This window comes from Schistocerca piceifrons, chromosome 1 (genome assembly GCF_021461385.2).
Source record: "Schistocerca piceifrons isolate TAMUIC-IGC-003096 chromosome 1, iqSchPice1.1, whole genome shotgun sequence".
In the NCBI taxonomy this organism is placed as follows: Eukaryota; Metazoa; Arthropoda; class Insecta; order Orthoptera; family Acrididae; genus Schistocerca; species Schistocerca piceifrons.
Window position 1 is genome coordinate 136709850 of NC_060138.1, and position 27217 is coordinate 136737066.

The window sequence follows — 27217 nt, forward strand, 5'->3', positions numbered from 1 at the left end:
TTGAAGTCGTCAGTCTTAGACTGCGTTCAGAGTCCATGGTTATGGACCTTGCAAAATTAAAAAGAATTTCACACTTTATTCATTTTCAGCATTCCACGCTTGAAATATTTCCCATCTGCAGATATACCTAAATCTTTAAATAAATTTATGGGATTTGTTTATGAAAATCAGTGTGTAACTGATTACCACACTGAAAAATGAAAGAGAAATTAATTTCTGTCGTTTACAGATAAGGATAAAAAACATCTTAATCACTAACGATATTCTAGTGTTTTCATATGGAATTCCAGAGGGAAAATTACCCCTGTGCAAATTTGAAACAATTTAAAAAAGATTATGTACAATTTCTCAGAGATAACGATAGGCCATTCATCGAAATTCAGTGGGCGGATTTTAGAACAGCTGGACTTTAAAACATAAAGAAACTGAGATAGAGTTAGAAAATTCGAAGAGAAAAGAATTGTTCCCCTTAAGTGGTAACGAAAAATGAGAATTTTCATAATTTTTTACAGATGTATTATCTCCCTTAAATCAAGTCGATTGAAGATCACATCAATAACAAGCTTCCAATAACAATAAAGAAGTTTTTATGATAACTGATAAAGAAAATAATCCATGGTTTAAAGGAGCAGACATAGCCAGAATTTTAGAATATAAAGGCGTAGAGATGCATTTTATGATTACATAGTCAAAAGACACAAAAATATATACTGAATTAGGCATCAGTCATCTACCAACACCTTGTAATTGTATGCACCTAAACACTGTTTTTATGAATGAATCAGCTCTATACAAACTTATATTTAGATCTAAAATACCCACAGCTGAAGAACATTCAGATTGGGTTATTAAACAAGTTTTACCTACAATAAGGAAATATGGTGGATACAAACTACAATCAACAATTGAAAATTTACATGAACAAATTGAAGATCTACAAATTGATAAAGAAATGGCTACTCATGATCTAAATGAAAGAAGAGAAAACGTTCAAAACTTAAGACAACAAATTAATCAGGAAGATGAATTAATACGAGAAATACAACAACATGTAGTTACACCAACTCAAGATACTAATTTGAGACATATGTTTGTCTCTCTAAAATTATTTGATGATGATTCTGACTACGATTGTTATGTCCTTAGACATAACAGGGAATGTAGACAGACATCCAAATTGTGAAGAAAGTTTCAGACTTGACTTCGATCCTACCTAAATTAGTTTCTACCAAAGAATGACAGAAAATTTGAGGATTGTCTGTCATCTCAACTATTTCAATACTTTGAATAATTATGCTAGAAAACAATTGATGAATGATATAATTACGCTTCATCAGATTGAATTGATTTAATTTTTGGTAGCAGTGAAATGACGCTACCAAAATATATGCAAAACTCATCTTTTGCTGAAGTCGGATTTTTCCTCCACTAAAGCAGTCTAAGACAGCTTGAGCTGTCACTGAATTGACATAATTTCTTGACTCTGAATGGGTCTTATTAAAGAAGACATTCTCTGAATACTGGCAGAGCCAGAAAGGCTACTTCAGCTGCTGCTGCCTTGCCAGTCGCCAGTATTAGACTGCGTCATAAGAATATAATTATTCCTTTGAAGATATTTCTAGACCTCTACCCAATACAGGTCTAACTTACAACGAAAAAGAACAGTTTTATCCGGAAAATATCGTTGATGTTAAGTGGCAACGAAAAATCGACTCTATACAAACTCATTTCTAAAATTTTAAATATTTTTTTTGGCTGTTAACAATTATTTCTAGTAAATGGACTCGATTTTACACTCCATCAGAAAAAGCTGACATGGAACCATAAGCAAGTGTTCATGACTACTGATGAGAAGAATAATCCTTTGTTTTAGGCAAATCAAGTTGCTGATCTTCTAGGATATGGATGTCCTAGGAATGCAGTTGAAGATCATGTTATGTTATGTTAAGCTATGTTAAACTAGAAACGATGGAGAGGCTCCGTCCCTGCCGCAGCCACAGTGGTCTACAACCCCATCACGAATACCGCAGTCCACTTCACCCCCCTGCTGCCCCACACCGTTGGTGGTGAACGCATATGTGGAGAACTTGTTTGCACAGCAATTGCCGACATAGAGTGGCTGAGGCGGAATAAGGGAAACCAACCTGCATTTTCTGAGGCAGAAGGAAAACGACCTAAAAACCATCCACAGACTGACCTGCTCACCATACCTCGACACAAATTGCCAGGCGGATTGGTGCTGGGGACCGGTGCTCCTTCCCGCCCAGAAAGCTGTGTGTTAGACCACATGGCCAACCAGGTGGGCCAAAGATCATGTTAAACAAAAATACCGTAAATATTTGGAAAAATTTGGTAGCACTGAAATGATGCTACCTAAATATATTCAAAATTCAACGAAATATATCAGTGAACCTGGCTTATATTCTTTATGTATGAAATCCAAGATGCCTTTTGCAGAAGAATTTCCAGATTGGATTTATGAAGAAGTTTCGCCTTCAGCTTGAAAACAAGGAGAATATATTATTAAAGAAAGAAATAAAAGAGATGTATAAAGGTTGAAATAAATCAGTAAAATTAAGGATAACCATATAAAAATCAGATCAAATACATGATAGAAGTGAAGAAATTTTAAGTGAAAGAAATGAACAAATAAATACATTGTTACCCATGTTTTTCCTCAAACAGTTAACGAACATTTAAGAAAACTTTTACTCTTTCGAAATTATTTGACGATAAATGTGAATATTATTACTAAGCGATTAGGACACAGAGGAAAAATTACGAAGACAGCTATATAGAATCAAAGATCGAAAACAAAACTGTGAAGAACTCTGAAGACTGAATTATAATCCTAACTCTGTCAATTTGTACCAAAGATTGGAAGAAACTTTAAGAATAATTTGTTGCCACAACTACTTTGATATTTTGAATACTTATACTCAAGAAGATTTGATTAATGATACAATGAATCTTCATCAGACTGACAGTCTAAGACTGGCGACTGGCAAAGCAGCAGCAGCTGAATTTATGTAATTTTTGGTGGTCCCACTTCAGGACTATCAACACATATACAAAATTTCTTTTTCAGCAGTTGATTTTTTTCATCTGCTGAATTAATATAATTAATTGACCCCAAATGGGAGTTATTAAAGAAGATGCAGTCTGAAGGCTTCTTTTCAGCCACCAGTATTAGACTGTTTCAGAGGAATCTAATTATTCCTGTGAAGATTTTCATAAAGTTATATTTTCTTTATTTATCCAACTTTTGTGTGAATTATCAAATCCCACCCACTTAACATGAACTTTATCCCCTTTTTTCCCAATACTTTTTCAATGAGATACACATCTGGATATTTTGTCTTCTGTAGTTCATAATCATAAAAATTCCCTTTTACTTCTTCTGTGTTTAAGGCTTTTAATTTATAAGTGATTGGGTTGTAATGAATAACAGATTCAATTTCAAAAATTTCTGTTCATCAGTTGGCAGTATATCGTTTGTCAAAAAGTTCTTTAAGTTTACTGATACTGACTTTATCACCTATTTTAAATTTGGGTTTATCATTATGCACAATGCAGCCCATTTTTAAATTTTGTTCATTAACTTCTCTTGGTTTCATTTTTATTGTTGAATGTTTTGTGTTGTATTTATCAACTAGACTTTTAACTAAGTCAACTCATTTGTAATCTACTCGAAGAGCAAATGTCCTCCACATCTTCTCTATCAGTGTTCTGTAAAATCTTTCAGCAAAGGATATTTTTAATTCTGTAAATAATTCATTGTGATTAATGTTGTATTTTTCATCAGTTCTTTAAAGTCATTATTGTAGTATTCTTTTCCATTATCTGTTTGCTGTTTTTTTGGCTTTCTAGCGCTGAATATCTTTTCAAAAGAATGAACTCCATTCCTACCTGTTTTGTCCTTAATGGGAACAGCCGAAGCAAATTTCGAAAAGTCGTCGATAATAGTTAATAAATATTTGAATGCTTAGTCTGTCGTTGAGTCGTACACCATTCCAAAAATGGAAGATATCACTTCAAATAGATAAACGCAAAGTGTTTGGGAAAGTTGGCATTTATTACATCTGCCTCCAGCTTCCTTTAGGTGCTTCCTCCAGGGAAGTGTTGGTGATAAATTTACCTCTTGGCCTTTTCCAATGCAATCGCCTTCCCTTTGGCATAGCAATTTAACTGGCAATATTTCAACGATACCTTGAACACTTACTGCTAGAGTGTCTAGGAACTGCTACATAAACCAGTTACGGTGGAGAGACAACATCACAGCTGCAGGCAGTCTGTGTAAACCAGTTACGCTGGTCACATACTGATGAAGATGACCCCTTCAGCATCAGCTAATGCCTGAAGATGGTGCATTGAAGCGCCAAAACTGGTAACCATACAATAATTGACATCATAAGGATATCTATACGTGTATCATTTTCTTACAATATTACTGGCTGCCGCATCTGTGGACGACCTGACACGTCATCTTGATATCTTTTTCTCAGTATCTGATAGTGGAGGGCTCCACTGTAACAAAGACATGTGTAATCTTTTTGTGTGACATGTGGAATGTCTTGGACTTGTGCTCACTACTTCAGGCATTTGTCATATTCTGCATGACAAGGAAGTGATCCAAATATTGCCAGGCCCTCAGGACAAATCCCAGTTGAAGTCGGTGCTTGGGCACCTGAATTACTACCAGCATTTGATCCCACTTTTGGCTACCATCGCTGAGCCTTTACATCAAATGTCACAAGAATATTCAATGGCAGTGGTCCCCACAATGTGACAGGGCATTCCAGGTTCTGAAACTGTCTCTCCTCCGGGTCATTCACTTAATGACATATGGTTCATCCCTACTTCCTAGCCGGCCGAAGTGGTCATGCAGTTAAAGGCGCTGCAGTCTGGAACCACGGGACCGCTACGGTCGCAGGTTCGAATCCTGCCTCGGGTATGGCTGTTTGTGATGTCCTTAGGTTAGTTAGGTTTAACTAGTTCTAAGTTCTAAGGGACTAATGACCTCAGCAGTTGAGTCCCATAGTGCTCAGAGCCATTTGAACCATTTGAACCTACTTCCTACACTGCTCACAGATGCGTCTAGCTATGGAGTAGGGGCATTCCTTTCCCATGCGGTCAATGTGGAATGTCTAATTACTTTTATGTCAGATACTCTCAATGCAGTACAACACAGTTATAGTCAGATCAAAAAGGGAGTTTTAGCTATCATCTTGGGCATAAAGAAAGTTCATGACTAAGTCTATGACTGGCCTCACTCTCCTTAGGGATCATAAAACTAACATCTCTCCTCAAGTCATCAGCACCAGTTCCCACAAAGATGGCACACTGCCTGCAGTGCTTTTCTTTCTTTCATGCCAGTTACTCTTACAGGATCAAATTTCAGCCCACCACACAGCATGCTAATGCGGACCTACATTCCAGGTTATCAATAGGGCAAGATCCAATGTTTTCCAGTCATCTTGAAGTGTGCTTTCATCTGGACTGTAACACAGAATCCTCACAGCTTTCCCTCAGTGAGGACCCCATCCAATGGCATTATCCAGCAGCCCCACCACTGTCACGTATTGCGGCACATCCAGTGAGGCTGACCAAACATAAATGCAGCCTTGGTACACACAGATCTACTGGTATTCTGAACACGTTGACAGGGCTCTCTTCATGGGATGGCATTGTTCTCGTGCTGGGGAACAATGATCGCACCTAGGTGGTCATTCCTGCGGACCACCACACCTGTGGCCTCCAGTTGTTGTACTAGGACTACTGGGAGTCATCCTCACAAAACAATTGGTCAGACAACATGTCTACTGGTGGGTCATGTATGCCGCCATCACTGACGAGACTACAGCCTTCCCTAGTTTCCAATGCAAGCAAGCGACTCGAATACGCTAATACCTTCGTAAGCCAACACATTTGCCCCTGGTCCCGTCTCCCTCTCGACTTTGCTAGACTCTTCCTCAGTTTCTCACAACTTACGCTGCCACGAGGTTTTAGTTTCTCTCCTGTATGACTTCTACTCTGATACTCAGACCTTTAAGGCTCTGACACCGAATTTTGCCCTGGAAGGACTCCCAGAAACCGGGTCTCTTGTTAAAAAACATGATTGGCGTGGTAACCACTGATGGGCCGTGATAGGTTTATTCGAAAACATCGGGTGGAACTGCTGTTTTTCGGAAGGCTTTCAGCAAAAGTGGGAAGTGGGGGCTTTCTTCGCGACGGTCGTGGAGTACAGTCAATGAGCTGTTTCCTTTATGCGGAGAGAGCAGCTAGTCGTAAAGACGTCCAGACACCCAGGCGGAACTTCATATTTTCGCAGACGTGAGCCAATCACTGGTGGACATGGGCTCATCTCCCGCAGTACAACACTACAGCAGCGCCTGCACGCAGACGACAGCGTCTTGTCTTTCCCCGGCTATATCGGTGATGTTGCGCAGCTTCGGCAATTTCAGAAGCCTGTCAATTGTTTTCATGACCATCTTTTTTCATACCAGCCTTGTACTCGAAATAGTCACTCCCAGTGTCCATCCTATGCTTAATTGCATCTTGACGAGAGATACCAATCAGTGGAACGATACAGCACAGTGTGCTTCCCTAGATTGGCATCGTTCCACTCTTAGTAGCCAGTCTCATTTACACGTAAATTCCTGTTATGTTCCCCAAGTCTATTGCCATCCAATCAGAGATCGTGTTAATCAAATGTTACATAGTTGAAGTTTTTTTTTTTTGTTCTCTCTTAGCCTTGATATTAGTTAATAAATCTCCTTGTGAACCATAGGCCCTTTTTATTACTTTTTCAATGACACCCATTCTCATTCCCTACGATTTCATTTATTTTGTTGTGGGTTTGAAGTAATTAAATTAGTTTTATATCTAGTTAGATAATTCAGGGGTGATGCACACAGGGGCCACTGTTTAATGTCAGATTTCCTTGTGCTGTTGGTAAATGTGGCACCTCTTAGATATGATGGTTACGACTTTTTAATCGTTTGGCAGACGAAGAACTGCTGCAGCGTCACCAGATGACATACCTTGCTGGGTGTTTAGCAGTGAGCCCTTTGGTATGTCACAGGTGATCATCCGAAAGCGATTCAAGTATTTGCGTCAGAGTGAGTTCGGGCTTATGTGCAGGTCTTGTACACGTGTGGCTCGATTTTCGAGCCTCGTGTTTCGTGGATGGTACTTCTTTGCAATGCTTTAGACAATTGTGTGTTTACATTGAGATAAGATTTATTATTTTATTTATTGGTATCACGGTGTGCGCTGATTCATTGCAAAATAGAGTACAAAAAAGACCTACCGTATTGCGTTGCTACTAAAGTAGTATAAACTTCTGATCTATGCTGCTACCAGTAAATAACCGACATTTTCTGTACTGAATAAAGTCTTTAAGGAAAATAAAATGGATGAAAGAAAAGAAACACAAAATATAAAGAGGTTTAGCTTGGTTACAGCGAAGACACAAATCTCAAAACTTGTACTTTTACAGCAGGTAACTTTAACAAAGGGTTTTCGAAATTTTCATCGCTTGTTTGGATGCAAGTATTACATTGCTCAATCTTACCTTCACGCACACGCTCGAAAATACCCTCCGTCATCTGGTAACGTCACATGTTTTACATCTGTAATCCACTTTTGGGTTATTTCCCGACATTCGCGGTCCTATGTGTCTTAGTCTAAATCACTTGTCGCAGAGACATCTGCGTCGCTGCAGGGGCTTTTCAACGTTAATGGGACTCTGAAGCTATATGGAGCTTGAAGTCTAAACTGAATGACATTTAACTCTGCGTGCACATGACCAATTTTATGATCCTGTCTAGAGCCTTCAGACTGCCAACGATTGTGGGTGGTAATTTCTTGTTTACAATAATACCAATACAAACTATTTATTTTTCTAGGGATCCTCATTCACTCATGGAAGCACTACTAACTCCTATGACCAGATTTTATCAACTAATTTAAAATCCAATCGCAAATTCAGACAAAAGGGGAAATTTGAAACCCAGTGACCGCAGTCACGGTCGAATGAGTAGAAAAAGGTAAAACGCGAATTTTCCCTGTTAAATTAACTTTTCTGGACATTGCAGACCCAAGGAGAAGTTGCAAAAGTATAGGAGCATGGGAAGGTGAGGTCAGAATAAATTTATGATTCCCATAAAGCATATAATTAAGATACTTTCAAGATGACGTAGACTGTTAAAAGATGACAAAAGCTTTTCTTCTCAAATTTGCTCCATGGTCACGCTGTCACAGATGGACAGAGTTTTTCTCCCTGCACTCGAGTTGGCGTCACAATCCAATACCCAGTCTCAGAGCTGAGATGACGCTCCGTCCTCCACCCACCACAAGGAGGCAGCGGCAGAGATCAGCGCAGTCCAGTCTCCCCATGTGATCTGCTGCACGCACTGTGTTTCAGGTGTGCAGGCCGTCCAGCCAGGTATCGAAGCTAGCGGAGATCTGATCACCAGCCCACCGTTTGGCAGTCTCTCGGCACGTCCACTTCTTGTTGACGATCGCGAAGTCTGGCGCTGAGGTCTGCCGCCGTCTTAACCTCCAGGATATTATGAACTCCATCACCTTGCAGACAGCCATGCTCACCTTAACTGCGGTATCCATTTGGTCTCACCGTGAGAAGATGTACCTGATAACCGCAGGTACCGTGACAACTTGCCCCATTTGAAGTCTGCACTTCGACCCGGAAACAAACAACACTCAGTGGCGATTTAGGCAATCTTTCGAAGAGTGTCGTTCTTTGCAGAGAGTTTCGGTTACTGTCACAGACGACCAATTTTACACCGAGGCATTCACAGGGAGACAGCAGGCAACGATCCCTATCTTTACTGGACGTGAACTATCTGTCCTACACAAAAGTCTACATTATATTTTTCAGTGAGCTAATTATTCGAGTGTCATTTTCCTAAGCCACTTAATTTCAACTCTAGAATGATTTTTTCAAAAATAGCCTGTCCCATTTATTTTCCTGTTTTGCCTAGTCAGAGCCGATTACTCACTTTCATTAGTATTGATGTTGATGGGAGCCTACACCGTAACCTGCATGGGTTTTAATTCTCTGTAATTCAGCGAGAGGCTTGCCTTGAATTTCATATTTAACTATTTTCGATGTGATTTAAAGTGGGAAGGTAGAATTGAGCTTTCGACATACCGTTATAGATCTCACAATGGTTCGCATCGATTCTAAACCTTCTGTGCTCACTTTTTTCTTGAGTCATTAGTCTTCTGACTGGTTGATGCGGCCACCACGAATTCCTCTCCTTTGTCAACCTCTTCGTCTCAGAGTAGTACTTGCAACTTACTTCCTTTATTATTTGTTGGATGTATTAAAATCTCTGTCTTCCTTTACCGTTTTTGCCCACCACAGCTGCCTCCAGTACCGTGGAAGTCATTCCCTCATGTCTTAACAGATGTCCTATCATCCTGCCCCTTCTTCTTGTCAGTCTTTTCCACATATTCCTTTCCTTTCCGATTTCGCGCAATAGGTCTTCATTCCTTAACTTATCAGTCCCCCTAATTTTCTATATTCGTCTTTAGCACCACATCTCAAATGCTTCGAATCTCTTCTGTTTCGGTTTTCCCACAGTCCATGTTTCACTACCATACAATGCTGTGCTCCAAACATATATTCTCAGAAATTTCTTGATCCAATTAACGCCTATGTCTGATACTAGCAGCCTTCTCTTGGAGAGGAATGCTTTTTATCCAGAGCAAGTCGCCTTTGGTGTCCTTGCTCTGTCCGAGACTGGTCATTTTGCTGCCTATGTAGCAGAATTCCTTAACTTCACCTACTTCGTGTCCATCAATCTTAATGCTAAGTTTCTCACTGTTCTAATTACTTGCGTCTTTCTTAGATTTTTTTCAAACCATATTCTGTATTCATTACATTGTTCATTCCATTCAGCAGATCATTTAATTCTTCTTCACTTTCACTCAGAATAGCAATGTCATCAGGAATCGTATCATTGACATACTTTCACATTAAATTTTAATTTCACTCCTGAACCTTTTTTTTCTTTCCATCATTGCTTCTTCGATGTACAGATTGAACAGTAGGGGCGAGAGTCTGCATCCCTGTCTTACTGCCTTTTAAATCAGAGCACTTCGTTCTTGGCCACCCACTTTTATTATTCCCTCTTGGCTCTTGTACATATTGTATATTATTTGTTTCCCCCTCACCCGTATCTTTATCAGAATTTCGAACATCTTGCACAATTTTACATTGTCGAACGCCTTTTCCAGGTCGACAATCCTATGAACGTGTCTTGAATTTCCTTTATTCTGGCCTCCATTGTCGACAGCATCGCCAGCATTGCCTCTCTTGTGCATTTACCTTTCCTGAATCCAACTGATGGTCTAACACATCCTCGATTTCTTTTCCATTTCTCTCTATATTATTCTAGTCACCTACTTGGCTGCATGAGCTGTTAAGCTGATTGTGCGATAATTCTCGTATCTGACAGCTCTTGCAGTCTAAGGCATTGTGTGGATGACATTTTTCTGAAAGTCAATTTGTATGTTGCTAGACTCATATATTCTATACACCAACGTGAATAGTCGTTATGTTGCCACGTTACACAGTGGTTTTGCAAATTCAGATAGAATGTTACCTATCCTTTCTTCCTTATTAAGTCCTTCAAAGCTCTTGTAAATTCTGATTCTAATACTGGATCCACTATCTCTTCGCTATCGACTCATGTTTCTTCTTCTGTTACGTCAAACAAATCTTCCCCCTCATAGTGGCCTTCAATACACTCTTTCTACCTACCTGCTCTCTCCTCTGCATTAAACAGTGGAACTCCAGTTGCACTCTTAATGTTACGACCCTTGCTTTTAATTTCACCTATGGTGTTTTTGGCTTTCCTATATGTTGAGTTAATCTTATCCACAATTATTTCTTTTTCGATTTCTTCACATTTGTCTAGCAGGCATTTCATTATAGCTTCCCTGCTGTTCCTGTTCATTTCATTCCTCAGTGACTTGTATTTCTATCTACATCTACATCTACATCCATACTCCGCAAGCCACTTGACGGTGCTTGGTGGAGGATACCTTGAGTAACTCTATCGGTTCTCCCTTCTATTCCAGTCTCTTTTTGTTCGTGGAAAGAAGGATTGTAGGCATGCCTGTGTGTGGCTCTAATCTCTCTGATTTTATCCTCATGGTCTCTTCGCGAGATATACGTAGGAGGGAGCAATATACTGCTTGACTCTTCGGTGAAGGTATGTTCTCGAAACTTCAGCAAAAGCCCGTACCGAGCTACTCAGCGTCTCTCCTGCAGTCTTCCACTGGAGTTTATCTATCATCTCCGTAACGCTTTCGCGATTACTAAATGATCCTGTAACGAAGCGCGCTGCTCTTCGTTGGATCTTCTCTATCTCTTCTATCAACCGTATCTGGTACGGGTCTTGCACTGCTGAGCAGTATTCAAGCAGGGGGCGAACAAGCGTACTGTAACCTACTTCCTTTGTTTTCGGATTGCAATTCCTTAGGATTCTTCCAATGAATTTCAGTCTGGCATCTGTTTTACCGACGATCAACTTTATATGATCCATTTCAAATCACTCCTAATCCGTACTCCCTGATAATTTATGGAATTAACTACTTCCAGTTGCTGACCTGCTATATTGTAGCTAAATGATATGGGCTCTTTCTTTCTATGTATTCGCAGCACATTACACTTGTCTACATTGAGATTCAATTGCCATTCCCTGCACCATGATTCAATTCGCTATAGATCCTCCTGCATTTCAGTACAATTTTCCATTGTTAGAATCTCTCGATATGGCACAGAGCCGGCCGCGGTGGTCTGGCGGTTCTAGTCGCTCAGTCAGGAACCGCGCGACTGCTACGGTCGCAGGTTCGAATCCTGCCTCGCGCATGGATGTGTGTGATGTCCTTAGGTTAGTTAGGTTTAAGTAGTTCTAAGTTCTAGGGGACTTCTGGCCACAGATGTTGAGTCCCATAGTGCTCAGAGCCATTTGAACCATTTTTGATATGGCACAGCATCATCCGCAAAAAGCCTCAGTGAAATTCCGATGTCATCCACAAGGTCATTTATGTATATTGTAGCCACGGTCCTACGACACTCCCCTGCGGCACACCTGAAATCACTCTTACTTCGGAAGACTTGAGAATGACATGCTCCGTTGTGTTATCTAGGAACTCTTCAATCCAGTCACACAATTGGTCTGATAGTACATACGCTCTTACTTTGTTCATTAAACGACTATGGGGAACTGTATCGAACGCCTTGTGGAAGTCAAGAAACACGGCATCTACCTGGGAACCCGTGTCTATGGCCCTCTGAGTCTCGTGGACGAGCTGCGTTTCACATGATCGCCTTTTTCGAAACCCATGCTGATTCCTACAGAGTAGATTTTTAGTTTCCAGAAAAGTCATTATACTCGAACATAATACGTGTCCCAAAATTCTACAACTGATCGACGTTAGAGATATAGGTATACAGTTCTGCACATCTGTTCGACATCCCTTCTTGAAAACAGGCATGACCTGTGCCCTTTTCCAATCCTTTGGAACGCTACGCTCTTCTAGAGACCTACGGTACACCGGTGCAAGAAGGGTGGCAAGTTCCTTCGCGAACTCTGTGTAAAATCGAACTGGAATCCCATCAGGTCTAGCGGCCTTTCCTCTTTTGAACGATTTTAACTGTTTCTCTATCCCTCTGTCGTCTATTTCGATATCTACTATTCTGTCATCTGGGCGACAGTCTAGAGAAGGGACTACAGTGCAGTCTTCCTCTGTGAAACACCTTTGGAAAAAGACATTTAGTATTTTGGCCTTTAGCCTGTCATCCTCTCTATTTCAGTACCATTTTGGTCACAGAGTGTGTGGACATTTTGTTTTGATCCACTTACCGCTTTGACGTAAGACCAAAATTTCTTAGGATTTTCTGCCAAGTCAGTACATAGAACTTTACTTTCGAATTCATTGAACGCCACTCGCATGGCCCTCCTCGCATTACATTTCGCTTCGCGTAATTTTTGTTTGTCTGCAAGGCGTTGGCTATGTTTATGTTTGCTGTGAAGTCCCCTCGGTTGTTGTACCACGGTGGCTCTTTTCCATCTCTTACGATCTTGCTTGGCACATACTCATCTAACGCATATTGTACTATGGTTTGAACTTTGTCCACTGAACCTCAACACCATCTGTACATCAAACAAAACTTTTGCGTTGAGCCGTCAGGTACTCAGAAATCTGCTTTTTGTCACTTTTGCTAAACAGAAAAATTTTCCTACCTTTTTTAATATTTATATTTACGGCTGAAATCATCGATGCAGTAACCGCTTTATGATCGCTGATTCCCTGTTCTGCGTTGACTGTTTCAAATAGTTCGGGTCTGTTTGCCACCAGAAGGTCTAATATGTTATCGCCACGAGTCGGTTCTCTGTTTAACCTTTCATGGTAATTTCAGGATAAAGCACTTAAAAAAATTTTACTGGATCCTTTTCTCTGCCACCCGTTATGAACGTTTGAGTCTCCCAGTCTATATCCGGCAAATTAAAATCTCCACCCAGAGCTATAACATGGTGGGGAAATCTACTCGAAACATTTTCCAAATTATCCTTCAGGAGTTCAGCCACAACAGCTGCTGAGCCAGGGGGCTTATAGAGACATCCAATTACCATGTCTGAGCCTGCTTTAACCGTGACCTTCACCCAAATTATTTCACATTTCGGATCTCCGTCAATTTCGTTCGATACTATTGCACTTCTTATCGCTATAAACACGCCTTCCCCTTCACTGTCCAGCCTGTCTTTGCGGCATACATTCCGATCTGCGTTTAGTATTTCATTACTATTTACATCTGGTTTCAGCCAACTTTCTGTCCCTAGTACTATGTGAGCATTATGACCGTTTATTAATGGGAGCAGTTCTGGGACCTTTCGATAGACGCTCCTGCAGTTTACAATTAGCACATTAATATTGTCATTCCCTGTTGCACTTCGCCTACACCTACCTTGCCGCGTCTCAGGAGGCGTCTTGTCGGGCCTAGGGAGGGAATTCTCTAACCTAAAAAACCCACATGTGCACTCCACACGTACACCGCTACCCTTGTAGCCGCTTCCTGCGTGTAGTGCACGCCTGACCTATTCAGGGGGACCCTACAATTTTCCACCTGATAACGGAGGTTTAGAATTTTGCACCCCAGACCTCCGCAGAATCGTCTGAGCCTCTGGTTTAAGCCTTCTACTCGGTCCAAACCAGAGGGCCGCGATCGGTTCTGGGAACGATACTACAAATAGTTAGCTCAGATTCCACTCTGCGAGCGAGGCTTCCCGCCTTCACCAACTCCGCCAACCGCCTATACGAACTGAGGATGACCTCTGAACCCAGACGGCAGAAGTCATCGGTGCCGATATGAGCAACAAGTTGCAGTCGGGTGCACCCAGCGCTCTCTATCGCCGCCGGCAGGGCTTCCTCCACATCTCGGATGAGACCCACAGCAAGCAGACAAAGTGAGCACTGGCCTTCTACCCGAACCTTATCGCTATTTCCGTAAGGGGCTCCATCACCCGTCCAACGTTGGAGCTCCCAATAACTAATAAACCCCTCCCCCCGTGTGCCTGCTCGGACCTTGCTGGCCAGCCTCCAACATTGACGTTCCGCCTCGTGCGCCGCGAACGCCGCTGAACCCGCCACTCCCCTTGGGGAGAGGGTGGCCCAACCGCGCCCGGTACCCGCGAAGATTTCTGGACAGCAGGGACAGTGGGTGAAGCATGTAACACCTGGGGTGTACCATGCGACGCACCACTCTCTCCACTGCCGCTACCCTCCGAGGCAGCAGCCTGAAGACGGCTGACCGCGGCCATCAACACGTTCAGCTGTTGGTGAACAGTGGACAGCTCCTCCTGCGTCCGTACACAGCAGTCACACATCCTATCCATCATAAGAAATCAATTTACTGTAGAGAGTTAATCAACTTTTAAGGGGAGCCGGAGGTGGTCAAATCCAAAAAATAACGATTTTTTTTTTTTTTTTTTTTGCTACCTAAAATTAATTGGAACATTCCTCTTTAATGTAATCTTTGAATTATTGTTCTACAGCTTACTCCTATTTTCCTCAGAATTTCGAACATCTTGCTCCATTTAATATTGTCGTAAACTTTTGTTCTGGTTACGATGCCACGTTTTAGTAACCGTGTATATAAGAAGAGGAAGAGCGTAGGGAAATGAAAATTAACACTAATACCAAGTTGCGATACTACAATGAATAACAGCGCGGAACATCGTCTCTTTGCTGTTTACCGTTTCGAATTAGTTCTGTGTTGCGCCTGTTGTTGGTAGTATTATACTTCTTGTGTAAAGAGGGTAATATGCAGTGTGTACAAGAATCAGGAGGGAACAATAAAACCAATTTTTCATGACTTAGCACAGCCAGAATTGTTACACAAATGTCTACACGGAAAGACGCAGAATCCTAATGAGAGCGTAAACAATTTGATTTGGAAAGTGATTCCTAAAAGGGTGTTTGTAAGCATAAAAACACTGCACTTTGGCATTTATGATGCAATAGCAACCTACAACCAAGGGATAAGTGTGAAGTTCTGAAGGCATTAGGATTTACAGCTGGGGTGAACACTGTACGAGCACTAAGAAATATTGACAGAAAAAGGATAAGAGGAGCAGAAAGAAGAGAAAGGCATATGAAGTATGATGGAACAACAGGCCAGAAAAGAAGACAGAAGAGGAAGCTTTTGGAGGATGAAGAAGAAGATCCTGATAATCCATCCTATTGTGCAGGAATGTATTGAGAAACTTTGATAGCCATTTCCCGTAAATTAGAATTTTTCGAATGTAAGGAACATTTTCTCAAAATCCACTCAAGCTAGAGAGATGAAATTTTTATACAGCACTCCTAGTGGTCAAACTTACGAGTACATTGTAACACAGCCATTTGGCAATATGTTCAGTAGTTTTATTTCGTTTAATTATAAAGCAATTATTTGTAAAAAAATTTGGGTCATTAATAAAAAAATAATTGGAAGGAAACTAGAAAAGATACTCCAAAATCCCTCTGTCATAACTGCAATACTAAACCACTCTACATGTAAAAAAAATTCAAATTTTTCTATTTGGTAGTATATTCATAAATGTTCCCCAAACTTAGTGATTTTAACATGGGCAGCAGAGGCACCTCCGGCTCCCATTAACTAGACTGCTAATTCACTAAAGGCGGCTGACAGTTGACTAAACTGTGGTTACTAGACACTCTTTGTAGAAAACAATGAAAATAGCACTACCTGTCTCTGGACTGTATTGATGACAAACTCTAGCACTACTGGTATTATGGCTTTCTAAAGGGACTCTCTCTGACTGTATTCAAAACAAACACGAAATCTATGGAACACTATTACTACCACTCGACAATTAATGCTTCCTAAAATCAAAAACACAGGGAAGACGAAGTGACAAGTAAGAAAAATTCAGTTAATACTTAAATTAACGTAGCTCGCTGCACAGAAGACGTGACGCAGACGGCATTTACGACGACACTATATTCCTGAATTTCCCCGAACATTTTTGTACTTCCTTCTATCATAGATCAGCTGGAGTACTTCTTATGTTACTCACGGTTTCCTCGCGGTTACCTTCTTTGTATCTATGTTTTCTTTCCAACTTCTGTGACTACCCTGTTTATGGACTTGCACTCCTCTGCAACTGTACTGCCTAGTGAGCTATTCCTCCTTTCTGTATCTACAGCCATAGAGAACTTCAAGCGTATATCTCGTCAGTCCATAGTACTTCTGTATCTCACTTCCTTGTGTATTGATTCTTCCTGACTGACTTCATGAACTTCAGCCTACTCTTCATCATTACTACATTGTGATATGAGTCTATATCAGCCCGTGGGCAAACCTTACTATCGAATATCTAATTTAGGAATCTCTGTCTGACCATGACGAAATCTAAGTGAAACTTCCCATATCAAGCGGCCTTTTCTAAGTATATCTCCTCCTCTTGTGATTCTTGAACATTCATATACATATAATAAATGGGGTCACGAAGTGGATAACTTATAGGATAGGGGTGGTGCTAACAATATGTGACATGGGAGTTGGACCTCACAAAACATAATGAACAGGGTTATGATGTACCTATGAAATGAAGCTATTGCCCAGATTAATTCCTGTCTATTATGAATTTACCTGCTGATAAGTGTATGACTAAGACACTATTAAACGATGTATTCGATCTCAGTAAATGCAGAGAAGCGAGAAGTGACTATTATTGGCGTGGGATAGAACTAACTTTAATAAACTGACGTCCCAGGAAAGGCTGGATAATTTAGGTGAATGTGATATTTGATAAATACGTAATTTACAAACTATTTATCGTCAGAGAAATTAAAGGTGGGCACTCAGTGATTGCTTGAATTTACCAGAAGAATGGGAAAGTAAACAAGCAAATAACGCCACTGATCGAGTGAAGAGTGAGACTTCAGTCACTCGAGAAATGCATGAAAGCCTCCCACCGGTCGATAATTGTCATACCATCCTTTCCCTGGCTGCCACTTCTCACCTTATTCTGCTCTCAGCTGAGTGGAATGTAGAGAGTACGACAATTCGCCGCAGGCTGCACCACATGAGCTGCCAACTGCTGCCGTATGTCTCCTCCACATCTGCAGGTACGGTCCTCTCCCCTGTGTCTTTCCGTGTCTCCAGCCGAAGCGAACTCTACCAGCGCAGAGTTCTGTCTCATCTCTCTACATAACGGCTTTAGAATCCGCTGGTCAGTGGTATTTTTGTACCCTCTGAGCCAAAGTTTTGCAAAGCTAACCAACCGTTACACTCCCACGTACATACACTACTGGCCATTAAAATTGCTACACCAAGAAGAAATGCAGATGATAAACGGGTATTCATTGGACAAATATATTATACTAGAACTGACATGTGATTACATTTTCACGCAATTTGGGTGCATAGATTCTGAGAAATCAGTACCTAGAACAACCACCTCTGGCCGTAATAACGGCCTTGATACGCCTGGGCTTTGAGTCAAACAGAGCTTGTATGGCGTGTACAGGTACAGCTGCCCATGCAGCTTCAACAAGATACCACAGTTCATCAAGAGTAGTGACTGGCGTATTGTGACGAACCAGTTGCTCGGCCACCATTGACCAGACGTTTTCAATTGGTGAGAGATCCGGAGAATGTTGTGGATTGTCATGACAGCCAATCCACTAGGAGGAAGCCGAAAGGCACGCGTTTAAGCTCACGCAGGCTGGCGTGAGGTCTGGAACAGGACACGGAAATGAGACTAGTAAAAAACGTACGTAGCTTCTGGAATACTTAGCTTTAATCCATAATTGGTAAACATCGCTCTTGACGGTACATGTTTTACAGCATCAATAGTAACTGGTAATGGCGCCTTGCTAGGTCGTAGCAAATGACGTAGCTGAAGGCTATGCTAACTATCGTTTCGGCAAATGAGAGCGCAATTTGTCAGTGAACCATCGCTAGCAAAGTCGGCTGTACAACTGGGGCGAGTGCTAGGAAGTCTCTCTAGACCTGCCGTGGGGCGGCGCTCGGTCTGCAGTCACTGATAGTGGCGACACGCGGGTCCGACGCATACTAACGGACCGCGGCCGATTTAAAGGCTACCACCTAGCAAGTGTGGTGTCTGGCAGTGACACCACAGAGAATGTGCTGGACAGGGCAGCAGTCGAACATTTTCTGTATCCAGAGAGGCCCGTACAGGACCTGCAACATGCGGTCGTGCATTATCTGCTGAAATGTAGGGTTTCGCATGGATCGAATGAAGAATAGAACCACGGGTCGTAACACATCTGAAATGTAACGTCCGCTGTTCAAAGTGCCGTCAATGCGAACAAGAGGTGACCGAGATGTGTAACCAATGGCACCCCATACCATCACGTCGGGTGATACGCCAGTATGGTGATGACGAATACACGCTTCCAATGTGCGTTCACAGCGATGTTGCCAAACACGGATGCGACCATCATGATGCTGTAAATAGAACCTGGATTCTTCCGAAAAAATGACGTTTTGCCATTCGTGCACCCATGTTCGTTGTTGAGTACACCATTGCAGGCGCTCCTGTCTGTGATGCAGCGTCAAGGGTAACCGCAGCCATGGTCTCCGAGCTGATAGTCGATGCTGCTGCAAACGTTGTCGAACTGTTCGGGCAGATGGTTGTTGTCTTGCAAACGTCCCCATCTGTTGACTCAGTGATCGAGACGTGGCTGCACGAACCGTTACAGCAATGCGGATAAGATGTCTGTCATCACGACTGCTAGCGACCCGTGGTCTAAGGGTAGCGTCTTTCATTCATAATCAAAACGTCTTCGGTCCTGGGTTCGATCCCCGCCACTGTGTCAACTTTGATAAATAATCAGCATTGGCGGCCGAAGACTTCCGGCATAAGAAATCAGCCTCATTCTGCCAACGGCCTTGTCAAAGAGGACGGAGGAGCGGATAGAGGTTCAGGGCACTCTGTTGTCCTAGGGGTGGGAAATTGCCCCTAAAGGCGGAAGAATCAGCAATGATCAACGACATGAGGACGCAGAAAGCAATGGAAACCACTGCATTAAACACACGTAACGTGTATCCACAGGACATGTGGCCTGTAATTGAAGAAGTGTCATGATGATCTTTCCATTGGCAAAAGATTCCGGAATAGTCCCCCATTCGGATCTCCGGGAGGGGACTGCCAAGGGGGAGGTTACCATAAGAAAAAGATTGAATAATCTACGAAATGATAACGTTCTACGAGTGGGGGCGTGGAATGTCAGAAGCTTGAGCGTGGTAGGGAAACTAGAAAATCTGAAAAGGGAACTGCAAAGGCTCAGTCTAGATATAGTAGGGGTCAGTGAAGTGAAGTGGAAGGAAGACACGGATTTCTGGTCAGTTGAGTATCGGGTAATATCAACAGCAGCAGAAAATGGTATAACAGGTGTAGGATTCGTTATGAATAGGAAGGTAGGGCAGAGGGTATGTTACTGTCAACAGTTCAGTGTCCGGGTTGTTCTAATCAGAATCGACAGCAGACCAACACCGACAACGATAGTTCAGGTATAGATGTCGACGTCGCAAGCTGAAGATGAACAGATAGAGAAAGAGTATGAGGATATTGAAAGGGTAATGCAGTATGTAAAGGGGTACGAAAATCTAATAGTCATGGGCGACTGGAATGCAGCTGTAGGGGAAGGAGTAGAAGAAAAGGTTACAGGAGAATATGGGCTTGGGACAAGGAATGAAAGAGGAGAAAGACTAATTGAGTTCTGTAACAAGTTTCAGCTAGTAATAGCGAATACCCTGTTCAAGAATCACAAGAGGAGGAGGTATACTTGGAAAAGGCCGGGAGATACGGGAAGATTTCAATTAGATTGCATCATGGTCAGACAGAGATTCCGAAATCAGATACTGGATTGTAAGGCGTACCCAGGAGCAATATAGACTCCGTTCACAATTTTGTAGTGATGAAGAGTAGGCCGAAGTTCAAGACATTAGTCAGGAAGAATCAATACGCAAAGAAGTGGGATACGGAAGTACTAAGGAATGACGAGATACGTTTGAAGTTCTCTAACGCTATAGATACAGCAAAACGGAATAGCGCAGTAGGCAGTACAGTTTAAGAGGAATGGACATCTCTGAAAAGGGCCATCACGGAAGTTGGGAAGGAAAACATAGGTACAAAGAAGGTAGCTGTGAAGAAACCATGGGTAACAGAAGAAATACTTCAGTTGATTGATGAAAGGAGGAAGTACAAACATGTTCCCGGAAAATCAGGAATACAGAAATACAAGTCGCTGAGGAATGAAATAAATAGGAAGTGCAGGGAAGTTAAGACGAAATGGCTGCAGGAAAAATGTGAAGACATCGAAAAAGATATGATTGTCGGAAGGACAGACTCAGCATACAGGAAAGTCAAAACAACCTTTGGTGACATTAAAAGCAACGGTGGTAACATTAAGAGTGCAACGAGAATTCCACTGTTAAATGCAGAGGAGAGGTGAAAAGAATACATTGAAAGCCTCTACGAGGATGAAGATTTGTCTGATGTGATAGAAGAAGAAACAGGAGTCGATTTAGAAGAGATAGGGGATCCAATATTAGAATCGGAATTTAAAAGAGCTTTGGTGGACTTACGGTCAAATAAGGCAGAAGGGATGGATAACATTCCATCAGAATTTCTAAAATCATTGGGGGAAGTGGCAACAAAACGACTATTCACGTTGGTGTGTAGAATGTATGAGTGGCGATATACCATCTGACTTTCGGTAAAGCATCATCCACACAATTCCGAAGACGGCAAAAGCTGACAAGTGCGAGAATTATCGCACAATCAGCTTAACAGCTCATGCATCGAAGCTGCTTACAAGCATAATATGCAGAAGAATGGAAAAGAAAATTGAGAATGAGCTAGGTGACGATCAGTTTGGCTTTAGGAAAAGTAAAGGGACGGGAGAGGCAATTCTGACGTTACGGCTAATAATGAAAGCAAGGCTAAAGAAAAATCAAGACACTTTCATAGGATTTGTCGACCTGGAAAAAGCGTTCGACAATATAAAATGGTGCAAGCAGTTCGAGATTCTGAAAAAAGTAGGGGTAAGCTATAGGGAGAGACGGGTCATATACAATATGTACAACAACGAAGAGGGAATAATAAAAGTGGACGATCAAGAACGAAGTGCTCGTATTAAGAAGGGTGTAAGACAAGGCTGTAGCCTTTCGCCCCTACTCTTCAATCTGTACATCGAGGAAGCAATGATGGAAATAAAAGAAATGTTCAGGAGTGGAATTAAAATACAAGGTGAAAGGATATCAATGATACGATTCGCTGATGACATTGCTATCCTGAGTGAAAGTGAAGAAGAATTAATTGATCTGCTGAACGGAATGACTAGTCTAATGAGTACACAGTATGGTTTGAGAGTAAATCGGAGAAAGACGAAGGTAATGAGAAGTAGTAGAAATGAGAACAGCGAGAAACTTAACATCAGGATTGATGGTCACGAAGTCAATGAAGTTAAGGAATTCTGCTGCCTAGGCAGTAAAATAACCAATGACGGACGGAGCAAGGAGGACATCAAAAGCAGACTCGCTATGGCAAAAAAGGCATTTCTGGCCAAGAGAAGTCTACTAATATCAAGTACCGGCCTTAATTTGAAGAAGAAATTTCTGAGGATGTACGTCTGGAGTACAGCATTGTATGGTAGTGAAACATGGACTGCGGGAAAACCGGAACAGAAGAGAATCGAAGCATTTGAGATGTGTTGCTATAGACGAATGTTGAAAATTAGGTGGACTGATAAGGTAAGGAATGAGGAGGTTCTACGCAGAATCGGAGAGGAAAGGAATAGGTGGAAAACACTGATAAGGAGAAGGGACAGGATGATAGGACATCTGCTAAGACATGAGGGAATGACTTCAATGGTACTAGAGGGAGCTGTAGAGGGCAAAAACTGTAGAGGAAGACAGAGATTGGAATACGTCAAGCAAATAATTGAGGACGTAGGTTGCAAGTGTTACTCTGAGATGAAGAGGTTACCGATTCCATATTCTGCTAACAGTCATTGAATCTCGACCAACGCGAGCAGCAATGTCGCGATACGATAAACCGCAATCGTGATAGGCTACAATCCGACCTTTATCAGAGTAGGAAGCGTGATGGTACGCCTTTCTCCTCCATACACCAGGCATCACAGCAACGTTTCACCAGGCAACGCCGGTCAACTGCTATTTGTGTATGGGAAATCGGTTGGAAACTTTCCTCATATCAGCACGTTGTAGGTGTCGCCACCCGCGCCAGCCTTGTGTGAATGCTCTGAGAAGCTTATCATTTTCATATCACAGCATCTTCTTCGTGTCGGTTAAATTTCCCGTCTGTAACACGTCATCTTTGTGGTGTACCAATTTTAAAGGCCAGTAGTGTATTTCGAAAACAGTTACGAAAATCAGTCCCACTCTTCATGTAAGTTATCCATATTAGGCATTGCTCGGAGATTGCTGATGATTATCCGTCTCACAACTTTGTACACAAGAGGGTGTTCACCCCACCTAAAGCGATGCCGAAAGCTGGCCCAGTGCTTTACAAAAGAATAGATTTTTTTAACGCAATGCAGCTTAATTGATTCTGACATTATAGAGACTTCTCCCTGCACAGCATTCTCAAAAGGCGATCTTTTGGCGCAAAACAAAGTTCCTTTGAAAAGTGTTTGTTTGGATGGCGCTGTTTGAAAAAACTACTATTCTGCTCGAGTACATTAGACGATTTCGGTGGAGCAGGCATGGAACCCATATGGTACAGGGTGCATTAGGCCAAAAGCTGACAATACAGCGCCCAGACGCCCACCTAGAACATAACTTAGGTTGGGGTGTGTGCCTGCCACCAGTGGACGCGTCCACAGCTTGTGGTCTAGCGGGTAGCATTGTTGCCTCTGGATCACGGGATCCCACGTTCGATTCTCGGCCGGATTGGGGATTTTCTCTGCCCTGGCACTGGGTGCTTGTGTTGCCCTCATCGTTTCATCATCATCGTTCGTGGCCAGCCGGGGTGACCGAGCGGTTGTAGGCGCTTCATTCTGGAACCGCGCGACAGCTACGGTCGCAGGTTCGAATCCTGCCTCGGGCATGGATGTGTGTGTGTGATGTCCTTAGTTTCGTTAGGTTTAAGTAGTTCTAAGTTCTAGGGGACTGATGACCTCAGCTGTTATGCTCCATAGCGCTCAGAACCATTTGAACCATCATTCGTGACAGTGGTTAAACTATGACTGCGCTGTAGAGCGCCCCACAAACCGAACATCATCATCATTACAAGCAGACAGTTTGCCCCACCCCACTCTCTTCGTCTTCTCCAAGAGGAGCATGTCTGGACACCAAGTCACTGCTGTGCCCCTTTCTGCAGAACATGGCTCATCTCGGACCCAACTAAAGTATAGGAAATATCAGTTGTAATACAGTCACAAGGAAAGAGAAGGAATTAATGTAAAAGCCGATGGATAATTTTGGCAACCACTGACTTTACTTATTACAAGCGTTAAGTATATTGACAACTGGCACGAATATAACGCAAATACTAACGTTAAATAAATTATGTACTCAACTTCTTGAGACGTTCCAGTCCAGCAAAGGACTGATACTTATCAAATATTGGAAAGTATCATTTAAAACCCCCTGAGCCTTAAAAAACATACTACCCAGCATATGTTAAATTAATTTTCAGATTACAGTGAGGTGACAAGCCAGTCCATTCCATGTAAACACAGCCCACATCATCATGGGCCGACCATCGGCCTGCACAGTGCTTAATTGAAAACTTGTGTCCATGGCTTCATTAGGTTTGCGTCACATTCGAACCCTAACATCAGCTCATAACACCAGAAGTCGGGACTCAACAGGCCAGGCTACAGTTTTCCAGTCTTGGAGGGTCAGACCGATATGATCAAGAGGTCAGGAGAGATGAAGCAGGCGATGTTGTGCTGTTAGCAAAGGCACTCGCGTCTGTCGTCTGCTGCAATAGCCCCTTAACGCCACCTTTCTCCACCCGTCTTAACGCATACGTTCGTCGTACATCCCACATTGATCCATCTCTGTGGTTATTTCACGCAGTGTTGCTAGTATGTTAGCACTGACAACGCTACGCAAACGCCACTGGTGTCGGTCGTTAAGTGAGGGCAGCTGGAGGCCGCGTTGTCCGTAGTGAGAGGTAACGCCTGAAATTTCAGGCTGTGGATCTCAGAATATTCAATTCCCTATGGGTTTCCGAAATAGATTGTCCAATGCGTCTAGCTCCAACTTCCATTCTAGCGCCATCATGTGCATATCCATATCCCATGACTTCCGTCACCTCAGTGAAGAGTACAGCTATGTATTCAAATTTATTTTTCGTCTATTGTTGATTTTAACTATGCTCACATCTATAACTTTACAGATTTAGTTAAGTTAGCTACCTGTACTTCACATGAAAATGTAATCATCTCCTTTCTAAACTGACTATGTATCATTATTTTCTTTGCATTTTCGATGTAATCAATACTTGTTGTTATACGTGTTAGCGTCGTTCATTTTTCACCTGATGGCTTAAGATGCTGAAAGCCGTTTCATGAGCAACTAAATAACATATAAGAGAACTTTAACGACGTGCTTCCTATTTATTAGTTTGCAAAATCAAGCTATTCAATGCAGAATCAGTAAAGATTTTCATAATTTAGTAATAAGTAAGTTATTCTTTCCACAACCTGTGAACGAAGTGTGCTCTTGGAATCACAAGTGCGTCAGAAATCAGTTCCTCACCTTTTTTATACTCAGCTTCGTTGACAGTGCAGATCGCCATTATACAGGTCACTGTTTTGCCGTCCTTCAGACCTTTTGAATATAGTTTGTACTTCCCGTAAGGAAGCAGGTCGAATCTTTTTAATCTGACTCCTCGTGGCATTAATCGATGAAAGTAGTAGGTCCCCTGGGAACAGAAAAATTTCTGTAATTACACGACACAGATTTTCTGATTCACTCATTTAATAACTGGCATATAAATGATACTGTCGAAGCAGAAAAAGGCGAATATGTTCCTCTTCTAAAGACTCAGACAGGAAAACGGGGAACCAGGTGCCACCCTAATCAAAAATGTTGGCATGAGAACATATTTGAGCTCTTTTAACACAGAATATTATAATTCCTTTTACTCGGTTCCTCTTTATAGTTAAGTTTTCATATTCAGCATCTCCCTCCCTCTGACTGCTACTGTCATTTTTATGTCTCTCTCCTACAACCTTGTTTTCTCTTTTTAATTTACAGTATATACCACTGCCACTGTCCCTCTCTCTCTTACACTTACACTGTGTCTTTCCCACTTCCACTGTCTCCACCACACCTCATTAGCTAAAAAATTCTATGGCTCCAACTTATTTCTCCCGTAAACCCACGTCTTTAAAATTTCGCTCTAAAATGCTCCCTCAAATATACCAACGTGTTGCAGACCCCAAAGGCTCTGCACGGTCTCCACTCATCCGTGTTTTTCAGTAACTCTTATTCCTATCTGTTTTGCTCTCATTGCTTCTAACTATCTCTCTTTTTCTGCCACTGTCTCTCACTGGCCATCAATATCTCCTCTCTCCCTTTGACTTGCACTCTTACTATGCGATTGTCTTCATCACTCTTTCTGTTTCACTGTCTCTTTCTCCCATCTACTATCACTGTCTCCTCTCTCTTTCTCTCCAAGTTGCACTATATCCTCCCTCTTCCGCCGTTATATAAACATAGTTGGCAGCCCTGCAATGACTCTAGAATCCTTGTCATGTGTTCACTACGTTAGTTAAAACTACATTTATGCCTCAGATCGGATATTACGTGCTTGTCTTAAGTGCATAAATCTACATCTACATCTACATCCATACTCCGCAAGCCACCTGACGGTGTGTGGCGGAGGGTACCTTGAGTACCTCTATCGGTTCTCCCTTCTATTACAGTTCGTATTGTTCGTGGAAAGAAGGATTGACGGTATGCCTCTGTGTGGGCTCTAATCTCTCTGATTTTTTCCTCATGGTCTCTTCGCGAGATATACGTAGGAGGGAGCAATATACTGCTTGACTCCTCAGTGAAGGTATGTTCTCGGAACTTCAACAAAAGCCTCTACCGAGATACTGAGCGTCTCTCCTGCAGAGTCTTCTACTCGAGTTTATCTATCATCTCCGTAACGCTTTCGCGATTGCTAAATGATTCTGTAACGAAGCGCGCTGCTCTCCGTTGGATCTTCTCTCTCTCTTCTATCAACCCTACCTGGTACGGATCCCACACTGCTGAGCAGTATTCAAGCAGTGGGCGAACAAGCGTACTGTAACTTACTTCATTTGTTTTCGGATTGCATTTCCTTAGGATTCTTCCAATGAATCTCAGTCTGGCATCTGCTTTACCGACGATCAACTTTATATAATCAATCCATTTTAAATCACTCCCAGTGCGTACTCCCAGATAATTTATGGAATTAACTGCTTCCAGTTGCTGACCTGCTATATTGTAGCTAAATGATATGGGATCTTTCTTTCTATGTATTCGCCGCACATTACACTTGTCTACATTCAGATTCAATAGCCATTCCGTGCACCATGCGTGAATTCGCTGCAGATCCTCCTGCATTTCAGTACAATTTTCCATTGTTACAACCTCTCGATATACCACAGTATCATCCGCAAAAAGCCTCAATGGACT

The 27217-nt window shown here is 42.1% G+C and overlaps 1 protein-coding gene across 1 annotated transcript in view; it reads right to left on the reverse strand.

The window, feature by feature from the left end:
* The window catches only part of LOC124805755, a 100474-nt gene that overhangs the window by 7105 nt on the left and 66152 nt on the right, over window positions 1-27217 (reverse strand). The window contains exon 4 of the mRNA XM_047266326.1: window positions 25307-25472. Within this exon, the coding sequence (XP_047122282.1) occupies window positions 25307-25472 (166 nt within the window). The remainder of the gene's footprint in view (window positions 1-25306; window positions 25473-27217) is intronic.